At 53.8% G+C, this 24,456-nt stretch overlaps 1 protein-coding gene across 7 annotated transcripts in view; it reads right to left on the reverse strand.

The window, feature by feature from the left end:
* CDK5RAP2 (CDK5 regulatory subunit associated protein 2) overlaps positions 1–24,456 on the reverse strand; it is a 175,220-nt gene that overhangs the window by 35,051 nt on the left and 115,713 nt on the right. For 6 of the 7 annotated variants that reach the window (XM_065946987.1, XM_065946992.1, XM_065946988.1 and 3 more), the window contains 6 exons: positions 22,168–22,597; positions 16,661–16,892; positions 13,519–13,641; positions 9,425–10,001; positions 7,161–7,393; positions 818–866 (listed from right to left, as the gene is read on the reverse strand). In XM_065946987.1, the coding sequence (XP_065803059.1) occupies positions 818–866; positions 7,161–7,393; positions 9,425–10,001; positions 13,519–13,641; positions 16,661–16,892; positions 22,168–22,597 (1,644 nt within the window). The remainder of the gene's footprint in view (positions 1–817; positions 867–7,160; positions 7,394–9,424; positions 10,002–13,518; positions 13,642–16,660; positions 16,893–22,167; positions 22,598–24,456) is intronic. The other variant, XM_065946989.1, reaches the window with a different exon arrangement.

Genomic DNA, 24,456 nt, shown 5'->3' on the forward strand with positions numbered 1-24,456 from the left:
TGGACTGCAGCCCACCAGGCTCCTCCGTCATGGGCTTTTCCGGGCAAGAGTACTGGAGGGGGTGCCATGGCCTTCTCCAGCCTCTTCTTGACACGCATGCAACTCTGACCCCTCAGATGCCTCATCCTAAACTGGGAACAAGAATGCTCACCCCGTAGGGTCAGAAACAGCGATGCGAATGCCCAGGGCGGCAGGCAGCGGGCTCACGCTAACACCTAGTTGATGCTGTCTCCCTGCCCCTTTCAGGGAATCCTTGAATACCACGGGCTAGGCGCTGCAGGGCAACCATGTGCCAAGCGCTACAGGAAGGATCAGAGACCCTGGGGTGAGGGCGGACGGGTGAGGGTGTCGGGGAGCGCACGGGCCGCTTCCTGCGAGCCGACTCTGAAGAAGGATTTTTAAGTCATAGGAAGAAGAAGAAGGCAGGGTCTACAGCTTGTGCACTTGCATGGTCTGGAGAACGAACAATCAATTGTCAGATTTAAGGCTGAAGCGCGGGGTCCATGAGGGAAGGGACAGATGGTTCAGGCTCGAGTCTGGAACTCACGCTCCAGGGACTCAGGAGCCAACAGAAGGAACGTGTCATCCGAGTCAAATTGCCTGTGAGGAACGCCAAGAGCAACCTCACACGGCTGAAAGAAGGCTGCGGGACGCACAGCCCGAACCCCTGGTTTTGTATGGCCAGTGTCCGTTTCCCAGGCGTTTCTGCTCTGCTCCCCAGATGCAGGAACGAACAGAACAGGAGGGAGCCCGGAATACCAAACGCCGGCAGACGAAGCTGACCCCCGCGGCTTCTCACCCCGTGCTGCACACTCACCTCTCTCTCATGTCTCTCTGGATTTTCATTTCCACTTCAGCTGAATTTCCTGGAAGCAGAAACCACATAAAGAAGGAAAACATTAAAAGAAAAGAAAAAGTGCTCCCTACTAATTTCTCACTCATCCATTTGCAGAGGCACTACTCCATTTGTTTAAACACTCTTCTGTAGCAGTCCTGGGTATTTAAAGTTGGACTTATCAAGAATACCGCTCAGACTATAGACTCCAGCTCCAGTGCTGGTTCCAGGAGGAAGGTGACAGCACTGAGTCTAAAAAGCAATCACAAAGGCGCGGCTGGGTACAGGCTCTTCTTCCTTCCCTAAAATTCTGATACCAGCAGAAGACAGGCTTGTTACAGGGGACGGCTAACAGAACCCAGAGAAAGCAGCTCACTGCCCTCCAGGTCCGAAATTCCAGAGTCTTCCCACCACAGACTTGCTCCTGGCTTCCCTTCTGTTCTTCCGTCCACGCATTCTAACACAGATGATAGTTACTGTGACTTAACCTCTCACTTTGGCCTTTATTTTTTTTAGCACACCAATGGTAGTTTTTTTTTTTAACCTTTTCTATTTTGGGCTGCACTGGGTCTTGGGTGGTGCGAGCTTTTCTCCAGCTGCGGTGAGCAGGGGGCTACTCCCCAGATGCAGCACGTGGGATTCTCACTGCGCTGGCTTCTCTCGTCATGGAGCACAGGCTTTGGGGGACGCGGACTTCAGGAGCTGCAGCTCCCGGGCTCTGGGGCACAGGCTTAGCTGCTCCGTGGCATGTGGGATCCTCCCGGTCAGGGATCAAAACCATGTCTCCTACACTGGCAAGTGGATTCTTTGCCACTGGGCCCCCAGGGAAGACCTTCAGTTTGGCCTTTATTGTGAGCACTTCTCTTACCAAGTTTGCTTTAGAAACGTCATGTTCAACGAAAACAGGAACATATTCAACACGTCCCTTGCAGGTGGACGTGGACAAGTTTCTGCCAGTTCCCTAGCTGACATTGAGGTCCTCTCCTATTTTTCATTTTATAAAAGAAACATCTTTGTGCATACAGCTCTTTCTGCACTGAAATTATCTCCTCCAGAAAGGCTCTGAGAAGTGGGATTCCCAGAAAAAGGAGGCTGTGCGTGCAGCTGAAAAAGCTGGTGTCTGCAGCAGGGGGGTGACCAGATGAAATGACAAAGGCAAACAAAAAAACAAGGCTCGGGACACAGCTGGGGACAGGGTTCCGCTGCCCCCGCGCGCTGCTCGAGAGGAGCCCGTGAGCCCAGACTTCAGAAATGAACAACTGTATGTTTAAAGTATTTCTGAACTCTGGAAATTGCAGGCTGGGAGGAACTCTTTGAAGAAACAAATGGGCGGCTGAAGAAAAAAACAAACCTTCAGTAGCTGTACTGGAAAAATGAGACTATAATTAAACAGTACCCACACGTACCATTTCCAAGACTACTCCTAAAAGGAAACGTTCCCGCACACCACGGCGCGGAGGAGAAGATCACAGGAGGGACACACACGTGCTTCTCATCTTGTGGCTCCCTCTGCACCCTGCACCATGTGGGGCAGGGCGCTCAGGCTCCCAGAATGGGCCCTGAGGGCGGTTCCTTGGCACCCACGTCTCCCTCAGGCGCCAAGACAACCCCATGAGCCAGGGTCAGGCTCTCTGTTTAAGGTAACGATGAGAAATCCAGGGGGTAGAATGTTTCCACCCTCCCAGTTCACACTGCATTTACTTCACCGCACGTTCAGGTAAGCCAGGGAGATGGAGACGCCCTCACAGCCGCCTGCCCGCTCTACAGGTCCCAGCCAGCCAAACATCACGACGTGTGCGTCACAGCTCCCACTGTTCTTCAGAAGTCCAGGGACTTCACAGGACAGCGTGTGCCTGGTCCAGGGCAGGCTTAAGCATTCTGGGTTGCCCGACGGTAAACTCATCTGAAAACCAGCAGAAAACTCTCCTTGATTCCTAACAAAGCCCACAACCACAGAAGGAGCCCATGACCTGGATGCCGCCAGCAACCCTGGGTTCCCTTCTTCAGATCAGCGAGCCTCTGGGGAGCGTGTAACAACTCAACAGTTGTATCCACTCACTTCCCTTCCACCACAGACCGTTTTGGTGGGACTCGCAGGGAGGTGGCCAGTATGATGCACTGAATCCTTGGTGCGATCTGCCTTCACGCAGTGACAGGGTACCACCTCTCCGGCTCTTCCAGAAGCTTAGGAAGCATGTCATGGAAAACTGCTCCCATCTCTCAGGCAAATCTCACTGCTACACCTGAAAAGCTGTATGTGGCGGTGGAAGGGTCCCATCCTTCCACATAGAGAGACATCTAGCTATCCGCTAACACATCTGAACAGAGATGGGAAGCACGATGCAGGAGCGGCTTGTAACGGGCGGACCCGCTGCAGCCTCCTCCTTGCACTGACCCGTGTGCGGTCACTGGCCACCACGTGAGAAGTCACTTGGGAAAACAGTCCTCCCCAGCTCCACAGCCATCGATCGTCCAAGTTTAAGCTCCAATATCAGAGTCTGGCATCTCCTACGTGACCCAAACGCTTCTTTCCTTCCGTCTCACCGGTAATTCACATTAAATATTTACAGCTCTCCCAGGCGCCTGCACCGGATGCTGAGGACATAGATGTGAACGAGGGGCCTGCCCCAACAGGTTCACAGCTGAGTGGGGACCGTGGACCCAAAAGATGATCCCACCACAGCACCGTGACGAAGCACATGGGATGCTGTGGGGGGGCGGGGGGGCCAAGCTGCACCCGGCCTGGACCGGTTCAGAGTTCAGGGGAGGTGATGACTGGCCTAGATCTCTGAGGCAGGAGAGAGCTGTTTATGGAGATAAGGAGAGGCTCAAGGGCCAGGCAGAGGGCAGATTTCAGGACTACTCAGGAGCACTCCACGGATACTCTAACAGATAGCCTGGCTCACGAAGCCAACCAGAGCTTGCATGCCCCCCGCCCCCACTATCCGGGAAATAACCTTCCCCACCAGCCACGAATCCGCCCAACATGCGGGACTGAGCTCCCACGTCCTTTCCTCCTGGAAGCCTCCCCATCAGAGTCCACAGGTGCCCCCTCCAAGCTCAAGGACGTGTGCCAGACAGAGGCGGGGGGCCTTCCACCCACAGGTACCCCGGGATCAGGTCCATACCGCGCAAGACCCCCAGCAGCAGCAGGTCCTGACCGGGCACTGCCCGTCTGGCCCTTTCCTAGGTCGGGAGGCCAGGCCAGGACAAGACCGCCCCCCACGCCCCCGCCCCGCAACTTCCAGGAGCTCCTGCTCTGAAGAAACAAAATACGCCCCCAGAAGTCACCGCCGTCCCCTGCTGAGCTCCCCCTGCTGGCCGGGCGGGACACCAGCCGCTTTCATAATCTTGAATCCTCCCAGAGCTCTTAAGAATGCACGCTACCACCCTGCTTCTTGGGTGCTACCAGTTAAATATTATAAAAGAAAGAGCAAGGATATGCACAAAGATTCGAATCCACTGGTCCTTTATCACAGCCCTAAACTGGAGACAACCTAAATGTTCCCTGAATGGGGAATGATTAATTACAGAGCCTTCACAGGAAAGAATGCTCTGCAGCCCCTAAAACTTACAATGTAGCTTAACATTTATCCTCTATACTTGAACAAAGGGAGAGGCTGCAAACTGTCCTACTTCCACCCAAAACACACACATGGATAAAAGAGGTCTGGAAAGCACACACTCCAGGGTGTTCGTGTTTTGCTGTATAAATGATGCAATTACAGGAGTATTCGCTTATCTGTTATTCCACAATAAACGAGTACTGCTTTGTATTAATAAAAAAAAAGACTATATTTAAATTTTTTAAGAACTCATGCTATGCAACTACCTCAAATATAAAATTACTTTATGGTGGGCTCATTTCATAATTCAGGAGCCAGACTCTTCAGATGGCAGCCCAGAAAGACCCACTGCGGCTACATATCATTCTCTAAGAGAAAGGGCTCCAGAGAGGTTCCTGAGACCTTTCTGCCTTTCGTCGAGGAGAATTAAGCATTGTGTTCTCTGTTAGGCCCGAAACGCTTCTGCTTCCTCTGGAAGCAGAAACCCATAGGAAACAAGTGAGATCTCCTTGGGCTTGTCAAGGTAAATAACTAAATCAAGGGGAGGTGAAAGTTGCAGGAGGGCGGGTGTCTGGCGCCAGGGGCAGTTTCTCTCGGCCTCCTGCTCCCAGGCAGAGGGCTGGGAGGAAGGAGGGAGACAGACAGAAAGGGTCTCGGGCCAGGGAGACACAGCTCTATCTTGAGGACCCACTGATCCCTCCTACAGCAAAATGGAAGCTAGCTTATTTGCAAAGTCTTAGCCAGAAGACAGGGGATTTCGTGTAAGCTGGGAAAAGTCAAGTGTTCCTGCGCTCTGGCCCTGCGGGTCCCGAGAGCTGGCACTAGACAACGGGCCTGGGACGTGCCTAAGGTGTCGGGCCCTTTTTAGAAATGGAGAAAACAACACCTCCTGGGCCCAGAAGGCAAACTACCCCACGTCCTATCGGCATCTCACTGAACACGTGGACCCTTGTGAACCACCTGTGTGTCTGCACGAAGGCAAAACAACTGGGTCAGGTCGAGGTTCCTCCCTGGTAAGGCCGAGCTCCTCATGGAAACCACCTGTCCTGAGAGTGAGCCCCCAGCTCACAAGCACAGGCCTCAGCACTCGGGACTCCGGGCGAGCCAAGAGCACCGTGCAAGGCCTCCATCCGGGATCTAACTGGACCCGACGGCTCACGAAGGAAAGCCTCCGATTTTGGGCAGAGAGCAGTCATGACCTGACTGTGTGAAGACCACTCCGACCACAGCAGAAACGGACTCCTTCGGGCCCAGGGTGGATGCACAGAGGCCAGGGCAGAGGGGACCGCAGCCAGCCCAAAGAGCAGCAGGCGGTCAGCCGGAGCCTCAGCGGCCGTGAGACAGTAGGGCCGGCTGACCTGGAACACATACTGAAGGTAGGATTCAGAGGGGCACCCGGGGTGGCGGGGGGCGGGAGAACTGACTCAGAATGGTGTCCGCCGAGGAGTCAGGGAGGGGAGTTCCCCAAGAGGGAGGGTCCAACCACATCCCCGCTCCTCTCAAGATAATCAGTGGGGTGTGCGTGTGTGTTTACATGTAGGTATGTGTCTACCTAGAGAGAGAATGATAGACTACACACGGCAGAACTTCATGGCAAACAGATGGGAAAACAGTGGAAACAGTGGCTGACTTTATTTTTGGGGGCTCCAAAATCACTGCAGATGGTGACTGCAGCCATGAAATAGAAAGACGCTTACTCCTTGGAAGGAAAGTTATGACCAACCTAGACAGTATATTAAAAAGCAGAGACATTACTTTGCCAACAAAGGTCTGTCTAGTCAAGGTTATGGTTTTTCCAGTGGTCATGTATGGATGTGAGAGTTGGACTATAAAGAAAGCTGAGCGCCGAAGAATTGATGCTTTTGAACTGTGGTGTTGGAGAAGACTCTTGAGAGTCCCTTGGACTGCAAGGAGATCCAACCAGTCCATCCTAAAGGAAATCAGTCCTGAACATTCATTCGAAGGACTGATGTTGAAGCTGAAACTCCAATACTTTGGCCATGATGCGAAGAGCTGACTCATTTGAAAAGACCCTGATGCTGGGAAAGATAGAGGGAGGGAGGAGAAGGGGACGACAGAAGATGAGATGGTTAGATGGCATCACCGACTCAATGGACATGGGTTTGGGTAGACTCTGGGGGTTGGTGATGGACAGGGAAACCTGGCGTGCTGTGGTCCATGGGGTTGCTAAGAGTCAGACACGACTGAGCGACTGAACTGAACTATATGGATGATGTCTGCTGTAGTCTCAAAAAAATGCAAATTATTATTTTTGAATTGTAATGCAAGAACACCTATTAAAGTACCTAGCACATAGCAAGTGTTTGGCAAAGGTTTTCTTTCATCCCTCCTCAGACCATCTCTGATGCTTAAATATGTTTCTAACCCGTGAAAGTTTGGGTTTTCTTATTTGCTTTGTTTGTCTGCTGCTGCCAGCATTTAAGATCCGTGAGTCTTTACCTGTCAAACCTGGGTTTCTATCTTCTCTTGAAGATTCAGAGGAACTGGCAACCACGTGGCCATGCCTTCCCAGCCTGGCCCGAGGCCCCCCCAGGGGACCCTGGGTCTGGGACAGGGCAGACTGCCAACCACAGGGTGGTGGCCGCCGGCAGGAAGCGGCCAGTGGGGTTCTGCTGTCACCCCGTCAGGGCAGGGGGCGGAAGGGGGGGTCAAAGAGCCAGGTCCCCCCAGGCCCCTCCGAGGGGCCCTGGACCGGTGTCTGGCCCACCCGAGGACTCGCAGGCCCGCGCCTCACTCACCCTTGAGAAACAGCCTCTCCAGCCGCCCCAGCAGCGCCGCGCACTGGTGCAGCTGCTCCTGGAAGCCCTCGGCCACGCAGCGGTCCACGTCGCTGGCCTGCAGCAGCTCCTCAAACGCCTGGATCATGGTGTTCACATGCTGACGATAGACGACGCAGATGCTGCGGCTGTCCTTTATCTGCTGTCGCTGAAGGGAGAGTTCCCTGGCTTGGGCCTGCACTAACGCATCGTACCTGATACAGGAGGGAAAAGGAAACGCTGGCACCCGTTTCAGAACTGAATTTCTGTGACCTTCACACTAATTGGAAAACTGGCAAAGCAGGATTCTGAAAAGCCCGCAGCCGTACAAGTATCTATACTTTCGGAACAACCGCAACTACGCAAGGTCGCGACTCTTTCAATTTCAAAACAGCCAACAAACGCTGGAACAGGGGTTCTTCTCAATACTTTTAACCTTTATGACGCCCCCAATTAAAGTACAGATTGGCAAGGGCTCGGGAGGACAATTAAGTCTCCACTCACTCTTTAAAAACACCTCTCGGAATTTATAGAAACGAGCGCTCCAATGGGCAGGGGAGCCAGCACAAATTCACAGGAAGAACAAAAAGGAAACTGTAAGGCGGGAGGACAGAAACAGGGTCTCTGCTCTCGAGGGGAGGGTCACAGATGATTATAATCATGACTACGTTCACAGAGGAACTATGACCTGTCAGCCACGGACGTAGGTGTTTTTTATGTTATCCATTCCTCGCAATCTCCTAACAAATGCATGAATATCTCTCTTTACAGGAGAGAAAACTGCCTCTTAGAGGTGGCAAAGTTGGTTAAATGGTGAAGGTTTGTGGCTCAAATAGGGTTCCGCCTTCAAAGCCTAACTAAACTCGGCATCACGGCCTCCAGGCACCCCATCTGTCTTTTCCCATGCGAACCTGCAAGTATCCGTCAATACCGGGAAAAGCAGAAGCGGAGGAAAGCCTGGCTCTGTCTTCTCTCCTTGCCGACTGTGGCCGCAGGACGCTGGCCCCAGAGTGGCCGGGCAGAGACCCTGACCCTCCGCTTCACTACATCCTTGAAAGCATGGCCAGTGACCACCTTCGAGCCCAGGTGAACGCAGGGCGGTCATGTGACCACAACCTGCAGACGGGGCCAGTTTAACGAATGAGAGGAAACCCGGGCATCAGCGCGGGGCACTGCGGGTGGACCAGTCCGCTCCGCCAACCTTCCCAGGCCGCCGTCTCGGTAGCACACCTCCTCGCCTACAAACACACGGTCTAAGATCACCTCCCTCTGAGGTGACTGCGAGGACTCAGCTAGAACGGTGCCCAATCTGTGGTCTGACACCACCGCCTTCCACAAACACCAGCTGCCTTCAATCACACCGCGTGGGATGCCTGGAAAAATGCACTCTGTCTCTTGACAGTTCCAAACAACGTGTCCGTCTCAAATTAGTGACGAATGAAGGTCAGGTGCAGAAATGAGCCCATGTTTGTCATATCTCATGAAGCAAACTGTGTATCTCTAAGCCCATAAAACATATCTTCACGACCCAAGAATTCTTCTCTTTCAACACAGGCTTATTTCTCTGAGATGACCTTAAAGGGTAGAGATATGGAAAATATTTATTTTCTTTCCACCCTGCCTAGGACAGCAGTTTCAGTGTCACCACGCCCCACCCTCCCCTGCAGGACAGTAAAGGCCGTTAATTAACAGGGTCCGGAGTGAACACTGCCGTTTAGCAAACGTACCGCAACTCACCAAGTGACTGGTCTGAAACCTTCACCCTCACCCCAGACCCAAGGAGGAGGAGACCTGCTCGGCCAATTTCAGCAGGCGCAGGCCGAGCCTGTACACCGCCAGCTTCTGTGGCCTCGCGTGTCGCTTCCCCAAAGGCCTAGCTGCCTTATTGTTACTATTGTGCAGTTGCTGAGTCGTGGCCGACTGTTTGGGACCCCACAGGCTGCAGCACGCCAGGCTTCCCTGTCCTCCAGTATCTCCTGGAGTCTGCTCAAATTCAGGTCCACTGAGTTGGTGATGTGATCTCACCATCTCGTCCTCTGCCGCCCCCTGCTCCTTTTGCCTCCAATCCTTCCCAGCACCAGGGTCTTTTCCAAGGAGCAACTGCCTCGGCCGAGCCACGAAGGATTCCCTGGCACAGGGCAGCACCCCTGCAGGGCAGCACCCCTTTCCAGTTCAGGGGCGCCCGCCTGGTGGGAACGTGGAGGAACTGCAGGCTTACCCATGGGAGAAGGCAGGGTGGGACATACCTGGAGGGCGAGAGGTCTCTGATCTTATTCTGCAGGTTATGGATTCCACCGAAAAGTTCCATGTTCAAATTCTGCTCCTTCTGCAGCTCATACTCCTGGCCCACCAGCTGCTGTCCGAAGCTGTCCAGCGTCCCACCGTCCACCATCTTTGGGGCCAGCGGGTGGAGGATCTTCATGTGTTTCACATAACGGACCTGGTGCAAACTCGAGAAGGTCATTTCTTCCTCGTCGGCACTGCCCTTGGACTTGCTCAAGCCGTCCTGGGCCCCTTCCGTCCCACACAAGACCGTGATGACGGCCTCGCTGACCCGGGAGTGCTTCTGCAGCTGCAGGATGAAGCTCCGGTAGCCCTCGAGCTCCGTCTCCAGGTCACAGAGTCTCCGTTCCAAGTTTTCTTTATCGTCTGAGCTATCAGTGTTCTCCAGAGGGTCGGTCCCAGCCACGCTGACCTTCGTGGAAAACTGACTGTTGGCACTGCAGTCTGTAGCTGCTGATGGGGGCCCTGGGAAGTCTTCAGAGGGGTTCTCGTCAGCTGGGGGCGAGACGGCAGGGTCATCTGGCTGGTAAACTTCAGAGCCTGAAAATCAAACCACGTTCACGTCAGTCTCTCCACTGCTGCAATCCAGCCCCCTGCCCCGGCTCACAGCCCCGCCGAGCAGAGACACTGCGGGAGCCTCCTCCAAGCCCCTCTGGCTCCAATCCTTCCCTCTTCCCTCTCAATCCTCCTCAGAGCGACTGTGCTAAAGAGTGAATTCCACCATGATAACCACCCACCCCCACCTACAACTCACCCACCCCCCACCATCTGGAGGATTAAATCCAAACTTCTCACGGTATCTGAGGCCCTCCGTGATCGGGCTCCAGGCAACCCTTGCAGGGACACACTCAGCCACGGCCCACGCAGACTCCCTACTAAAGCAACCATCGTTCCCTGCCCAGCAGGCTGCTCGTGCCTCCCCGCTCTGCACATGCTGTTCCCCCTTGGCCGCCGACTTTACTCCCTCTCAACAAGCTCCTATTCATCCTTCAACACCCAAATCTGATTGTCCTTCCTCTGTGAGTCCACGTTCAAACTATGCAGGACAGTCACTCCCCACCGCGCTTCCACACCACCTGATACGTAAACCTCACAACAGGCATCATCACACGCCGGTCCCAGCACAGGACAGACATCTGGCTTCTTCACCTATTTACACAGCAGTTAGTTGCTGGCTGCCCCTCCCTTACTGGACGGCGTGCTCCTTCCCAGCAGGAACTGGCCTTTCATCTCCACACGCTCAGTGCCTTGTACAGCACCCAGCCCAGCCCAGACGTGAAGGGCTGACAAACAGTGGACAAAGAATGACGTCACATCAGAGACGAGCAGGTCTAAAATCCACGGCAGATGAGAGTCATCACCTCATTTCCATGTCTACCAGCTTCTGGGAAACGCCATGAGGTCTCCTACAGCGAGGAGTTATTTGGCTGACTCATAATCCTGCCAGTAAACATCTCCTTACAGTTGGTTTAAATCCCCATCTTTGTGGCCAAACTCCTGTGGGAGGCACAGTGGTGCTGCAGGAAGAAATCACAGCTTTGAAGACAGAGAAGAGGGCTCACACCCAGCTTGGCTCCTTGCTGGCTGCATGGACTTAGGTGAGAACTCACTGCCCAGAGCTTCGGTCTCCCCACAGGGATCTCATTTGTTGTTGTAAGGCTTCAAGCTCAGGCCTGAGTCTAGAGCATCTGTCCTTAACCACATGCCACACTGCCTGCTGTCCAAGGGAAAGCTCAGCTCAGTACAAGCAGCTGTCTGAATACGTAAGAGGCAGCAGAATGTAGGAGAAAATCCATCTCTGAAATTCAGCAGATCTGGTTTCACACTAAGGCTCTAACCGCTCAATGGCTTTGTGACCTTAGGCAAGCGCCTTAGCCTCTCTGAGCCTCAGAAGCTTCCTCTGCAAAATGGAGAGAGCACCACGCATTCTGCTTTTGTCTTCAGTGTCCGATGGGACAGTATCTGCAAAAAGGCTAACGATGCCCAGAACACAGTGGTGAAGGAGACCAACCAATATGAACATGCTTTGCTTTCCTGAAGGCGTTCAAAGATGGGAGAGGACGTCTACTCCAGGAGACACGTGAGCAAAGGCTGGTGGACTCGGGGAAACATGGGCAAGGCAGTAGGATACGTCGGCCAAGACGGCCGAGGAGACCACGCAGAAGGAAAGGCACACGGCACCCTTGCCAGGCCGGCTACTCCAATTTCTGGGATCTGCAGCTGCTCCGCGTGGCTTTAAGCCCACTCTTGTCTCTGCTCACGATGCAAACACCATAAAATAGACTTGGGAACTTTAGAAAGCCACTGCTGCGTGACCTCAAGGAAGCATTCCTACCAGAGCATTTTTACTGCACAAAATGTGTTATAATCACTAGCTCTGAGGGCCTTCAGGGTGGAGACCATGTCACTCACCTCTGCTTCTCCAGCGTCTGGCCCGGCGACTGGGGCAGAGAAGGGACTCGGGGAGTCCTGCTGGCTGACTGTGTATGAGAGAGACAGAGGGAGAAAGCCTAACAAGGCTTTTTTCCTGAGTCACACTCCAAGGAAAGGAAATAGCTTTGCTCTAACAACCTCCTGATAATGGAATTTCATGACAGGAAGTGATGTTCACTCATGGGAATAAAGATCAGTTCTGATGACTTTCAGTAAGTAATCGTGAGGCAAAGACAAATGGAAGCCCCGTAAAATGTCCTTTGTGATACAGACTGTGGCCACATCTGCTGCTGAGACATGCACATATACACACAAACACACTCTCATAGCTAGGAGGTATCATCCTCACATTCCCACTTACACAACCAGCTTAAACTCGGCTCCTTGCACCTCCTTTAGACACTTGATACTCAAAATTCTGACTTCAGAAATGTCCCTCATCTACAGCACTTTGTGACTTCAGAGGCAAGGGCTGACTTCTAAGCACCTGGGCCAGTACATAGCGAGCCTCACAGCCCAGCGTCGGCACGGCCACGCGGCTCTGCAGTCTCTGCTCAGTAGCCCTTGATAAGGTTCCAAAGCAGGATTTTTTTTTTTTTTCATTTAAAAATCACTGCAGAGCAGTATTCACGTAGCCAAAGCAAGAAGAAAACCTACATGTCTGTCGGCAGAGGGATAAAGAAGACGTGGTGCATATACACGAGGGAACACGACGCAGCCGTGAAAAGAACGAAAGGCCGCCGCTGGCGGCAACATGGGCACACCTGGAGATTATCACCCTGAGTGAGAGAGTCAGAAAGAAACGGACGGACACCCAGTGATGTCACTCACACGTGGAATCCAAAATGCAGCAGAAACGAACCGATCTGTGAAACAGAAAGACTTGCAGACAGAGAACAGACCGTGGGTGCCAGGGAGGAGCGGCAGGGAGCGGGCTGGACGGGGAGCTCGGGGCTGAGGGTGCAAACTGTGGCATTCAGAGTGGACAAACACAAGGTCCTGAGTGCAGCACGGGGAACCGCACCCCGTATTCTGTGACAAACCACAAGGGAAAGAATGCAAAAAAGGATGTTTCTGTGCATAACTGAATCTCTCTGCCATCCAGTAGAGGCCACTGATTTACACTCTAGGGAACACCGAAGTTCCGGACCGCCCTACAATTCAGCTAAGGGGCACTCGATTACCCAGGAGGGAGGCTTTCTCCTCAAAGCCCAGGGCCCGAGGAAGCCCGTGAGCATGTCGTCAGCACCCTGACTGGAGGCCTCGGGAAGCATACGCCACTGGGAATGGGGCCCACAGCACAGGGTCTCTCCAGAGCCTGGGCAGCGGTGTGTCCGCGGAGGCTGAACCGCCAGCGCCCAGCCTCCTGCCTGGTAGAAAAGTGTCAGACAAACGGACTGTCCGCTCGGACAGACACCCAGCCGGCCGTGACTCGTCCACCTACCTACCAGTCAAGTGGCCCAGGACCAGTTCTCTTTCAAAACCCCAACCTGCCTCCTCCTGTGTTAACGGGGACAGCGAAGGTGCCCTAAGATGCCCGCTGCGGGGCTAAGTCCTCATTTATACATGAAACCCCCAAACGGTGCCTGGCACACGGCAGCAGGCACCGGGGATGAATGCTGACCGGGCTCGTGGGCGGCCTGCGGATCGCTGTCCCGCTCCTTGTCTCTCCAGACGCGGGGCGTGGCTTCCAGTCCTTCCTGCTTTCCCGGGCGGTCCTGGTAGGCTGCCCCCACGAGGCGCTGGGCTACAGGCATCCGCAGAGAGAGAGAGCAAAGTAAGTAAAACCCTGGGCTTGAAACTTAGCCAAGCAACTACAAAGAACACAAAGATACAACAGGGAGAATAAAAACACTGGGGAGGCCAAATGCAATTTATAAGATAAAATTAATCTATCGAGCTGCCATAACAGGACATAAAAAGCATAAATATACTGCAGCTTGTCTGAAATGGTTTAAGCCCAGGCTCTCGAAAAACCACGAGTGAGAAAATGAATTCTACAGACTTATGCCCACCCTTCCCAAGAAGAGAGGCCCCCAGGGCCCGCCGGGCAGCTGCCGAAGTAGCACCTGGCCGAGGCACCCCCGGGCCTCAGCAAGAAATCAGAACGTTGTTCAGGTCAAATGGCAAGCCCCGAGCCAGGTGCCAGGACCCGTGTGACTCAGCGCGTCTCCTTCCTCCCCAGGGCGGCCCCACTCCCGCCGCCCCTGATGCACTTAATTATGTGTCCCTGCTCCCCTGGACAGGTTACCCTCAGAAGGCAGGGACTGCCTCTCCTTCCCTTCTCTCCTCCACTGTGTGCAGGCAGCCAGAAACAGCAGGTGCCTGGAGAACGTTCCCTGACTGTGTGAATAGATGCCTGTGCGGATGGGTAGGTGAGTGGATGGACAGATGGATGGATGGACGAAGGACTCTGGGAAAGGAAGGGGGGAAGGAAGAGCCATCCTACCAAAGGCCTACTTCAACGGAGGCCGATCTTAAAACCTCAACTGTGCTAAAGCCAAGACACTGCTGTTTTGTCACTAAGTCACATCTTTTGCGACCCCGTGGACTGTAGCCCTCCAGGCCCCTCTGTCCATGGGACTCTCCAGGCAAGAATACTGGAGTGGGTTGCCACTGCCTTCTCCAGGGGATCTTCCCAACCCAGGGGTCAAATCCAATCTCCTGCATTGGGAGGTGGATTCTTTACCACTGAGCCACCTGGGAAGCCTCAAACCCAAGAGAAACTAAAGTCAAACGGAAGATACTGTTGGCTACAGATCATCATAAAATCCACACACGCAGTACCGTACCCGAGACTCTGGGACACACTGGGGTAAAGTAGAGGCTCTGAAACCAGGCAGCGGGTTCCCACCTGGGCTGAGATGCCAGCCCACAGTGTGCCCGGAGCCAAGTCCCTTTATCTCTGAAACGGCTGCCTCAGCCATCAGGTGGGAGCAACGAGTGTGCCTGCTCACAGGACCGGGAGGAGGACTCAGTGAGACCACGTGTGTAACGTGGACAGCGCGGCTCAGGTGAGGGGCGCTCATTTGACTGTATTTGCTGCCACAGGCAGGCAGAGACCCCAGCCCCCGCCCAGCCCCAAACCGCGCGGGTGCAACCGTCCACGTCGGCCTGCAGCCGTCCCTTGGCAGGCTCTCCAGGAGTGGGTGCATCTTTCCTTCCGCCTTTGTACCGTGAGCCTAGAAACGCGTGAGTGCTTTTGCTCACCTCTGAAACTTCCAGACCGTCTCTCTTCTCTAAGAACTCTGGTTTTGCGGCTCATGCTATGAGATTACCCCACTGCTGACCCCGCCTTCCTGCAGACGTTGCGGCTGTTCAGTCAGTCATGTCCGACTCTGTGACCCCATGGACTGCAGCACCTCTGGCTTCCCTCTCCTTCACCATCTCCCAGAGTTCATTCAAACTCATGTCCATCGAGTCACTGATGCCATCCAACCATCTCATCCTCTGTCATCCCCTTCTCCTCCTGCCTTCAATCTTTCCCAGCATCAGGGTCTTTTCCCAATGAGTCCACTGTTCACATCAGGTGGCCAAAGTATTGGAGTTTCATATTCAGCATCAGTCCTTCCAATGAATATTCAGGGTTGATTTCCTTCAGGATGGACTGGTTTGATCTCTGTGCAGTCTAAGGGACTCTCAAGAGTCTTCTCCAACACCATAGTTCGAAAGCATCAATTCTTCAGCACTCAGCCTTCTTTACGGCCCAACTCTCACATCCATACATGACCAATGGAAAAACCATAGCTTTGACTAGATGGACCTTTGTTGGCAAAGTAGTGTCTCTGCTTTCTAATATGCTGTCTAGGTTGGTCATAGCTTTCCTTCCAAGGAGCAAGTGCTGCCCACAGTGTATTTTCTTCCTCCCGCTGTGATATATAAGCTGGGCCCAGACTGGGTCTCATGTGTTCACCATCTCTCTGGTGCTCGGCACACAGGAGGATCCGATACGTCCCTTCTGAATAACTACATAAAAGATCACTGTTCTTGCTACTGTGTCCGGTGTCATCCGCTCACAGCAGAAGCTCAAAATCAGGAGCCAGCACAAGTGCTCCTGGGCTTCAGGAACACCCTGAAGATGACGGACGCTGCTGCACGCACTCCCTGCTTGCTCTGTGAGAGGGCCCCCAGCTCTCCTCACTCTCAAAGGGGCAACGTGTCCACACACCACTTCTCGGGCTGGGACCGCCCTGAGGCCTCCCTCTGAGTCTGGGGGTCTCAGCCCGAGACTCTGTACCCCGAGGACTATCTGGGGAGCTCCCAGGAGGGCAGAGGCAGCAGGTTCCAAGGGAGTAGGGAGGCGGGTCAATTCTAGAAGCCACAAGGTCAGCAGGGTTTGCAATTAACTCTGAAGAACCCAAACAATTGTGACCCGGCCTCTCAGAGAATGCTGCAAAGACGACTGAGGCCTCCACAGATGATGCCGGGGGCGGGGCGGGGGGGGTGGGTTGGAGAAAAACAACCCAGATTCAAGTCACGCTGCAACCAGAGCCCTCGAGACAATCGCAAGTGAAGGGAGCGTGACCTTGCAAGGCCTGGGAGCACGACCCGTCCCCCTCCGCCCCTCCAGAACACAGGAAAACGATGGATGTGCCTTCCTGACTGTGTCCCCTTGACTGTGTATTTGTCAAGTCAAGATCAGTCACTGCAACTCAGGAAATTTATCCTCCAACCTATTGCAATCCCAAACAACACGGCTGACATTTTGAGCCATGCTTTCGGGCCGTCCATCTTCTCGCAGAGGACACGTTTTCCTTGGTGCTTACCTTTCGGGAGCGCTTCCTCTGGCGCCGGCCGCCCCTCCGTCATTGCTTCCACCAGAATTAACTCCTGGTGAAGCTGCTTGTTGCGGATTTTCAGCTCCTTCAGCTCCCCCTGCAGCTTCAGGACCTCGGCCTGCAGGTGGGCCACCACCTCCTGGGAGGCAGGGGGCCGGCACACGCTCCCCAGCGACTGCGATGGTTTCATGAGGACGGGCAGGCGCGACTTCTTCGCATCCTGAAAGCACACCCGGGTGAGCAATGACTGCTCCTCCCCTGGCCGCACATTGACCCGCTCGTGCCGACCTCAGACCACAGGATCAAAGCGGCTGTCGGGCCACAGCCTCTGTGCCTGCCCCCAGCCCACAGAGCTTGTGTCTCAGCAGGTGCCCCCTCTGAACCCCTCAGCCTCCAGAGGTCCCCCCTCTGACTGACAAGGGCCAAGCTCGTCCCCCTCGACACCCTCTGGCGCTGGCCTGCCGTCTTCTGCACGTTCCAGACGCTTTCTGTATGGCAACCTTTTCCCAACACAATCTTCTGGGCAACATTCCCCGAAGGAGCTCCTTCCCAGAAGGAGCTTCTGGGAAAGCCCTCATCTGTGTCCTCATTTCCCATCCTTACTTTAACCCAAGACAACGTGCCTCCCCTGCCGGGCCACGAGAACCACCCTTACTGAGGTTTTCGGGACTACATGGCCCTAGCCCCATGGCCATTTCTCAGGCCTGCGGCTCCTGACCCGCCCACCCTATACGTGCCCTCCCAAGTCAACCAGGAGCTCAGCTCTCTGATTCCACCACCCCAAGCCCCCGCCCCACAGATCCGTGCCGACAGCCTCTGCCTGCGGACTCACGGCAGCCTCCACTTGCTGCACAGCCCCAAACCTGGGGGTCTACGGGCATCACCCACCTTCATCACGCACCAGCTTCCACTAATTCCAACTCCCAGGTTGTCTGAATTCTTTTGCCTCTTCTCATCCTCCATGGCCACCACCCAACTCCAAGACGCTGTGAGCACTCACCCAGGCCACCGCGACAGCCTCCCCAGGGGCCTTCGCACACTCATTCCTGCCCTTCTAACCCACGGGCCATACTGCACCGAAGCAGGCAACCCCTCCTCCTGCTTAAGACTAACTTAATCACTCCCCAGTTCCCATGTGACAACGGTCAACGCCTTTACAACACAGCCCACAGCCCACTCAGACCGCGGACTGAGTGACCCACCAGCGCTCCCCCATGCCCCCCACGCCCCCCATGCCCCGGCCATAGGGGCCCTCTACCCCTTCCTCAGAGTGCTCGGTTCCCTCCACTCAGGGCCTTGGCACGGGCTGTCTCCTCTGCCTAGAATCCTCTTTCTTGCGCACCCCCACCTCGCCCACTAATCCCGATACATTCATTAGGATTCTGCGCAAACGTGCCTTCCTCAAGAGAACGGGCCTTGGTTCCTCTGTTATATACTCACTGCTCCCTCAGAATTTTCCTCGGAAAATATTAGGACCATTATGATAAATGCCTATGCATTTCCGTCTGTCTTCTGCACCAGAAGCTGTACTCTATCCACAGCTTCCAGCATAAGAACTCACGCACGGAAGGTGCTCAACACCTCAGTGAGGAAAGAACCTATACACGCTATCTTAAGAGGCCCACTGGGGATGCCTTTCAAGTGGAGGAAGCTTAAACAAACTCAAAAGATGAGAAGACGTGAATCCAGAATTCAGAAAGAACTACGACAACTCAATAATAAAAATACAAGTAACTTAATTAAAAGATGGGCAAACAAACTGAAAGACATTTCTCAAAAGGAGATGCATAAAGGGCCAATAGGAAGGTGAAAAGACACTTGACTCTTCTGTCATCAGGAAACTGCAAGTCAAATCACGTGAAATACCACCACCCCCTACCCCTTAGGATGGTTAAACAAAAAGATGATAATGATTGTTAGTGAGAATGTGGCGGAATTAGAGCCCTCACATCCTGGTGAAAACTCCGTAAACTAGCTACAGCCACTTTAGAGAAAGAGTCTGGCAGTTCCTCAAACCATTAAACAGAGTTACTACATGACCGAGCAATTCCACTCCTATATAAGATACCCTGGAGAAATAAAAACACATGTACACCCAAAAACTCGTACATACATGAATGTCCATAGCAACATTATTCATAATGCCCAAATGTCCATCAACTAATCATCGAATAAATAAGATGTGGTATATCCACACACTGGACTATCATTAGGCCACAAAGAGAAACGAAGCATTGATACCTCCTACAACATTAACAACTCTTGAAAAAGTTATGCTAAGTGGAAGAAGCCCGTCACCAAAGATCATAGACCACGTGATTCCACTTACATGACACATCCAGAACAGGCAAATCTACAGAGACGGAGGAGAGCCTGGTGGTTGCCGACAGCTAGGGGTGCACAGGTAGAGAAAACAGGAAGTGGCTGCTAAGGGGTTCAGGGCTTCCTCCTGGGAAAAAGACGCGGTCTAAACCTGACTGTGGCTGCTAAAGGTTGGGAAAGTCGGGAAGGAGGAAATCAGCCAAGCCTCTCAGGAAGGAAAGAAGACAGAGCTCTTCCTGCATGCTCTAGGATGTCCAAGGCTTTCAGCATTTTCTCCTGTAATCCTCAGCTAAACTCTGCATTTCGGAGCTCACTGGGTAAGAGAAGTTATTATGCCTATTTTCTGGACAGAGAACTGAGACATCAACCAACCAGTCTAGTACTGAACAATAAGAAGGTTGGAGAGCTGACCTCAAACAGGGTCTTCAAACACCACTGCCTGGTTAAGGAAACTGAGACCCGTTCTACCCTGAAATTCCTGGCAAGAGGAGAGAAGGGGTTCAAGGACAAGAACAGTCTGCGGTAGTGATGGGGACACTTGGGAGGGGGTGGACGCCTCATCAAAGAGGACTGGAAAATGACAATCATTTGTTTGGCCCTCCGTCTCCACCGATCTTTATTCCTGGATCTGAATCTGTGTGTCATATGGCAGCAGAGAAGACAGCTCCAAGTGCACAAATGCCAAAGTCAATTTCAGGCTAGAAGGCAGCCGTCAGTCACCCTAACGCCGCTTCCAAAATAACACCACCCAAAATGTTACCTTATGGACACCAAACAGAGTCCCACCTACCACCTTAGTAAAGATGTCACCCTGGATCTCTCACTTGGGGAGGGAACGGGGACAGGGACACGATACCCTGAGCTCCTACCACGGACATGGCATGAGGCACCGACCACATTCTGCCTCTCTGAGCCAGCACGCCGGCCCCGGGTGCCAGGTCACAGGATCCCTTGGGACCCCTAAAGGTCAGGTGACTGCCACAAGGAGTCAGAGCAGGTGAGCGGCCAGGCCCGACAGAATCACGGGTGTATCTGTAGAGCCCAGCACCTCGCCTCTGTAACTGAACCAGAAGTAGGTCTCGTTTCCCTGTTTCACCCCTGGGCTGCAAAGATGCTCTTCTTAACAGGATGCCAGAGTTCTAGCTTAAGTTTGAGGATGACTGATTCCTTGACTAACCAAAAGCCACAAAGAAAATCATTAAGTTTTCTTCTATTTTGCACAGATGGGAGGCCACACTGCTGCTGTGAGACTCCCCCCTTCCTGAGGAAGGTGGGGTTACCAGATCCCTGTCTGCCTCTAAAGCCAGACTCCACGGGGCACGCCTGCTGCTCCTCTCAACAGCTGAGTCACTCTGGACAGTTTTCTGAGCCTTCCAGAGCTTGCATTTCTTCCTACGCAAGATGGAGGTGACGCCTACCTCACTCGTGCGCTTGGTGAGAAGGTTAAAAGTGCTGCCACAGGGACAGAAATCGCGCGCGGCAGGCACATACAGCGGACACAAAAAACATAAACACAGCAGACTTCCTTTCGAAGACAGCACCGAGAAGATAATTCCAAATGGAAAAATTTTTTCAATATATTTGGGGAAATTAAGTTCATTTGATTATCCAATTTTCCTGAATATAAGATGCTATCTCCCACACAAATAGCGGGGAAAACTCACGCACGCACCCACGAAACCGCGTTTTCCTAATGCGCAGGTACAAACTAAACTAGCTGGGGCAGATGAGAGCATTTCTATTCCGGCCAAATTGCACACATTTGCATCTCGAGTACTGTTAATATAACAGCAACGTCTCTTTTTTTGGTCTCTACTGATATCTTTAGAAAACCCTTTTCCAGAAATTACAGTTTTGGTGCATAATTTAAAACAATCAAAAGCAATTTTGCTAATGATATATCTAACTCTCTTTGGTAGGCACAAAAGCAGTAATTTAGTGGTCAGAAAATAAACTTAATTCTCTATTCTGATGCTATGAAGCAGTGTATACAGTTATTTCTCGGATACAAAACACCCTCAGAAACAAGGGGACCAGCAGCCGTCCCTGGGGCCCCGTCAGAAGCACGACCTGGCCCCTCCTCCAGGCCACTCCCGTCTCCCTGCTGTGTGGCTCCAACCTCAGCCCCTCCTCCTGAGAAGGATTTCAAACACTGGCAGGAGAGTCTGGCTTTTAATAACCTGGCATATTCGACGGTGGGTGAGAAGATGCCTAGAGAAAGCATCTCAAGTGAAGCAAATTGCAGACATTCGGCCACCAAAACCGGACCCTACCACTCAGGCCAGCGTGAGCTGGGAAGGAGGGTGACCCAGGGAAAGTGATCAGCTGCGCGGCCAGGCAGTGAGGGCCCGGCTCAGCCCCCTAGCAGCTGATCTTGACCATGGGCACTCGGGACCTGGCTTCCTCAGCTCTGATGGGTATTCTAAGCATAAGAGCATGGAGACGATGCCCACAAAATGATGCCTCTCAGACACGAAATCTGTACAAAGGAAAACCTAGGTTCTCATCCCTGTCGCTCAAGTCAGGTTATTACAGTTTTACTGCAACCCGCAAAGTAAGTCCGTCAACGGGGGAAAATCATGTCAATTCTGGCGTATGTCCCACAGTGGGATCTTAGCAGCCATTACAAGAAGTTCCTGATCTGTAACATGAAAGAGAAAGCTACAGGCAGACGTGCAAACGTGACTCTGCTTTTCATGATGAAAACAGAAGCATATCATGAAGGTATGTTAGCCACTCAGCTGTGTCCGACTCTTTGGGACCCCACTGACGACGGCCTGCCAGGCTTCTCTGTCCATAGAATTCTCCAGACAAGAATACTGGAGTGGACAACCAATTTCCTTCTCTAGGCGATATTCCCTACCCAAGGATCGAACCTGCGTCTCCTGCATTCAGGTGAATTCTTTACCATCTGAGCCACCAGGGAAGCCCTATACATATCACAGCATACAGATAAATAAGAGAGGGCTGGGATGGGGGGCAGAGAGGGAGGCAGGGCGGAGATGTCGGCAACACTTTGAGGAAGGTGAGCAAGGTGGAGGTCAAGATAAGGACAGACAGAGGGAGACCGCAGACTGTATAAATATTTTTAAACTGGTGGGACGGGAGGTGATTTTTAAGTGTTTGGTCTGTACATAGTAAGTAACCAAGTAAGGAACGGGTGGGAAGCTTACTCTCTCGGTCCTCCTGGGGACGGCGGGGGCCGTGGCCTGCCGCCCCGGCACCCTGCACGGCTCTCCCGGCCGATGGCCAGCATTGAACGCAGCGTCTGCTGGTTGCTCCTCCCAAGCCTCTCGCGGGCCCTCCTGTTCGGATCCGAGCGTGTCGCCCTCCACAGCCGAGGTCTGCACGGAGGCATCTTTCTGCTCCGCTGTGGACGCCTCAGCCCCCTGTGCCAGCTGGACTCCCCGAGGCCACTGCAGCTCATCAGCTGGCATAGGAGATGAGCTGGCTTGGATGAAATGTCCGAATTCATGTCTCAGCTGAACAGCCACCTGCCTCAGCATCTTCTCCGTTTTACCATCAAGGTGTTCTGGAGCCTCCTGCTCCATCAAGCACATCTGTTTCAGCAGCAGTTCATGGAGCACTTTCAGAAGGTCTGGCCTGTTTTTCCAAAAGGGAAAGTAAATGGAAGGACTCAGTTTTCTGCCATGGCCTTGGCCCCCACCCAGTTTCCAAAGTTTCCCCCATTGATTCTGGCCCGGATTCTGCTGAATCTAAACACCGTGGGCACCAGTCATGTGCCAGGACCCACGCCAAGCAGGCTACCTGGGTCACCTCCGAACAACCACACCAGGGAGGCAGCACACGTCTGCTTCATGGATGAGAAGAAGAGAACTGCTTGGACACAGGTGCCCAGCACGTGAGGGGGCCACACGACTACCTGGATGCAGGCTGGGCTCAGGACAACAAACGGGGTCATCAAGTGTTCACAGCAACTGCAAGGCCCGCCCACGCCTGCATCCGGGGACAAGGACGGCTTTGCGTGACTACGGCCAACCCAGCAGGTCCATGACTGACCTGGCCCACCAGGTGCGTGATCGGCGCTCAGCAACGGCGCTGGATGAAGGGATGCCGGGAACTGCCATGGACAGAAAGAGCAGTGGCTCTGAAGTCAGAAAAGACGGCTTCAAGTCCTAACTGCAATTCTAGGGAAGTGCAGCAAGTCTGGCCACCTGATGCAGAGAATCAATTCATTGGAAAAGACCTCGATGCTGGGACAGATTGAAGGAGGGAGGAGAAAGGGGTGACAGAAGATGAGATGGTTAGATAGCATCACTGACTCAATGGACATGAATCTGAGCAAACTCCAGGAGACAGTGAAGGAGAGGAAAGCCTGGCGTGCTGCAGTCCATGGAATCGCAAAGAGTTGGACACGAGTCCAGCTGAACAGCCACAATGACAAACACCGAGTCTTCCTCCATAGTACGCTGCAAGGATTCAACCGAAGCACGCGTGGACAGCAGCTGCCTCCCTCGTCCCCTGCCACACAGCCTGGGCCTCCCTGGGGTTTCAGCTGCAGCTGCGCGGATAGCTCCTGTGGACAAACATCCCTCCTCCAGTGCCCCCGGCGTCTCCCTGTGGTCTGGGCCCTTTCCCAGGGCCCTCTGAGCTCATTCACGCCCCCAGGGGAAACTCTCAACCAGCGGAGGAAAAGGGCTGTCGGGTGAATATCCCAGTCCCCCGAGCTTCAGCGGGAGAGCCCCGACACAGGTCCACCCGTCCCTGCGAGGGTGGCCGGCAGGACGGCGGCCCGGCTGCCCAGAGCATGCTGCAGCCTTCCCGCCTTTGCCTCCATCCCTGCCTTACTCTCTGCATCCCTCCTTCCTGCTGCCTGCAGTCACACCCTAAATCAGTCCCTTGTACCCAGGTCCGTGTCTCAAGATGTTGCCCTCCCAGGAACCAAACCAAGTCAGCGTGTAAACTTCTGGAGCAGTTCCAGAAGAATCGCTCGTGAGTTGTTTCCGGAGCCAGACGCTGTACTGGACACTGGGGCCGCAGAACTGCCTGCAGGACTGGTGTCGGGGGCAGATCCGTAAGCCAGTCACCAGTCCACAGGCTGGAAGGTGAAACGCGGGCTCTGTGGAAGGCTGGGAGCCCAGGGTGTCTATACTGGGGGTGGCCGGGAGAACGCCAGGAAAGGGGCCTCCAGACTGGAGAGGTTAGCTGAGGGAAAGGCAGTGGAACCTTCTAAGCAGAGAAAACATGAACGGAGTCAAGACACACGGTGAAGAACAGGGAGGTGAGGCTGGGAAGTGAGGCGGGGGAGAGCTAAGCCCTGTGACGGGAGCGGGAGCCAGCGCGAGGCCTGTGGCGGGGGGCCCAGCCACACACCCCAGGGAGGGGACGGGCTGTGGGCAGAGGACGAGCGGAGAGCCTCCATCAGCCGTGAGTGTGGCGTGACTGCACGCAGAGCCCCTCCCGTCTGCTCTGACACACGAGAAACTGAGGGCAAAGTGTCA

The sequence above is a fragment of the Muntiacus reevesi genome, chromosome 10 (genome assembly GCF_963930625.1).
Source record: "Muntiacus reevesi chromosome 10, mMunRee1.1, whole genome shotgun sequence".
NCBI classification, from domain to species: domain Eukaryota; kingdom Metazoa; phylum Chordata; class Mammalia; order Artiodactyla; family Cervidae; genus Muntiacus; species Muntiacus reevesi.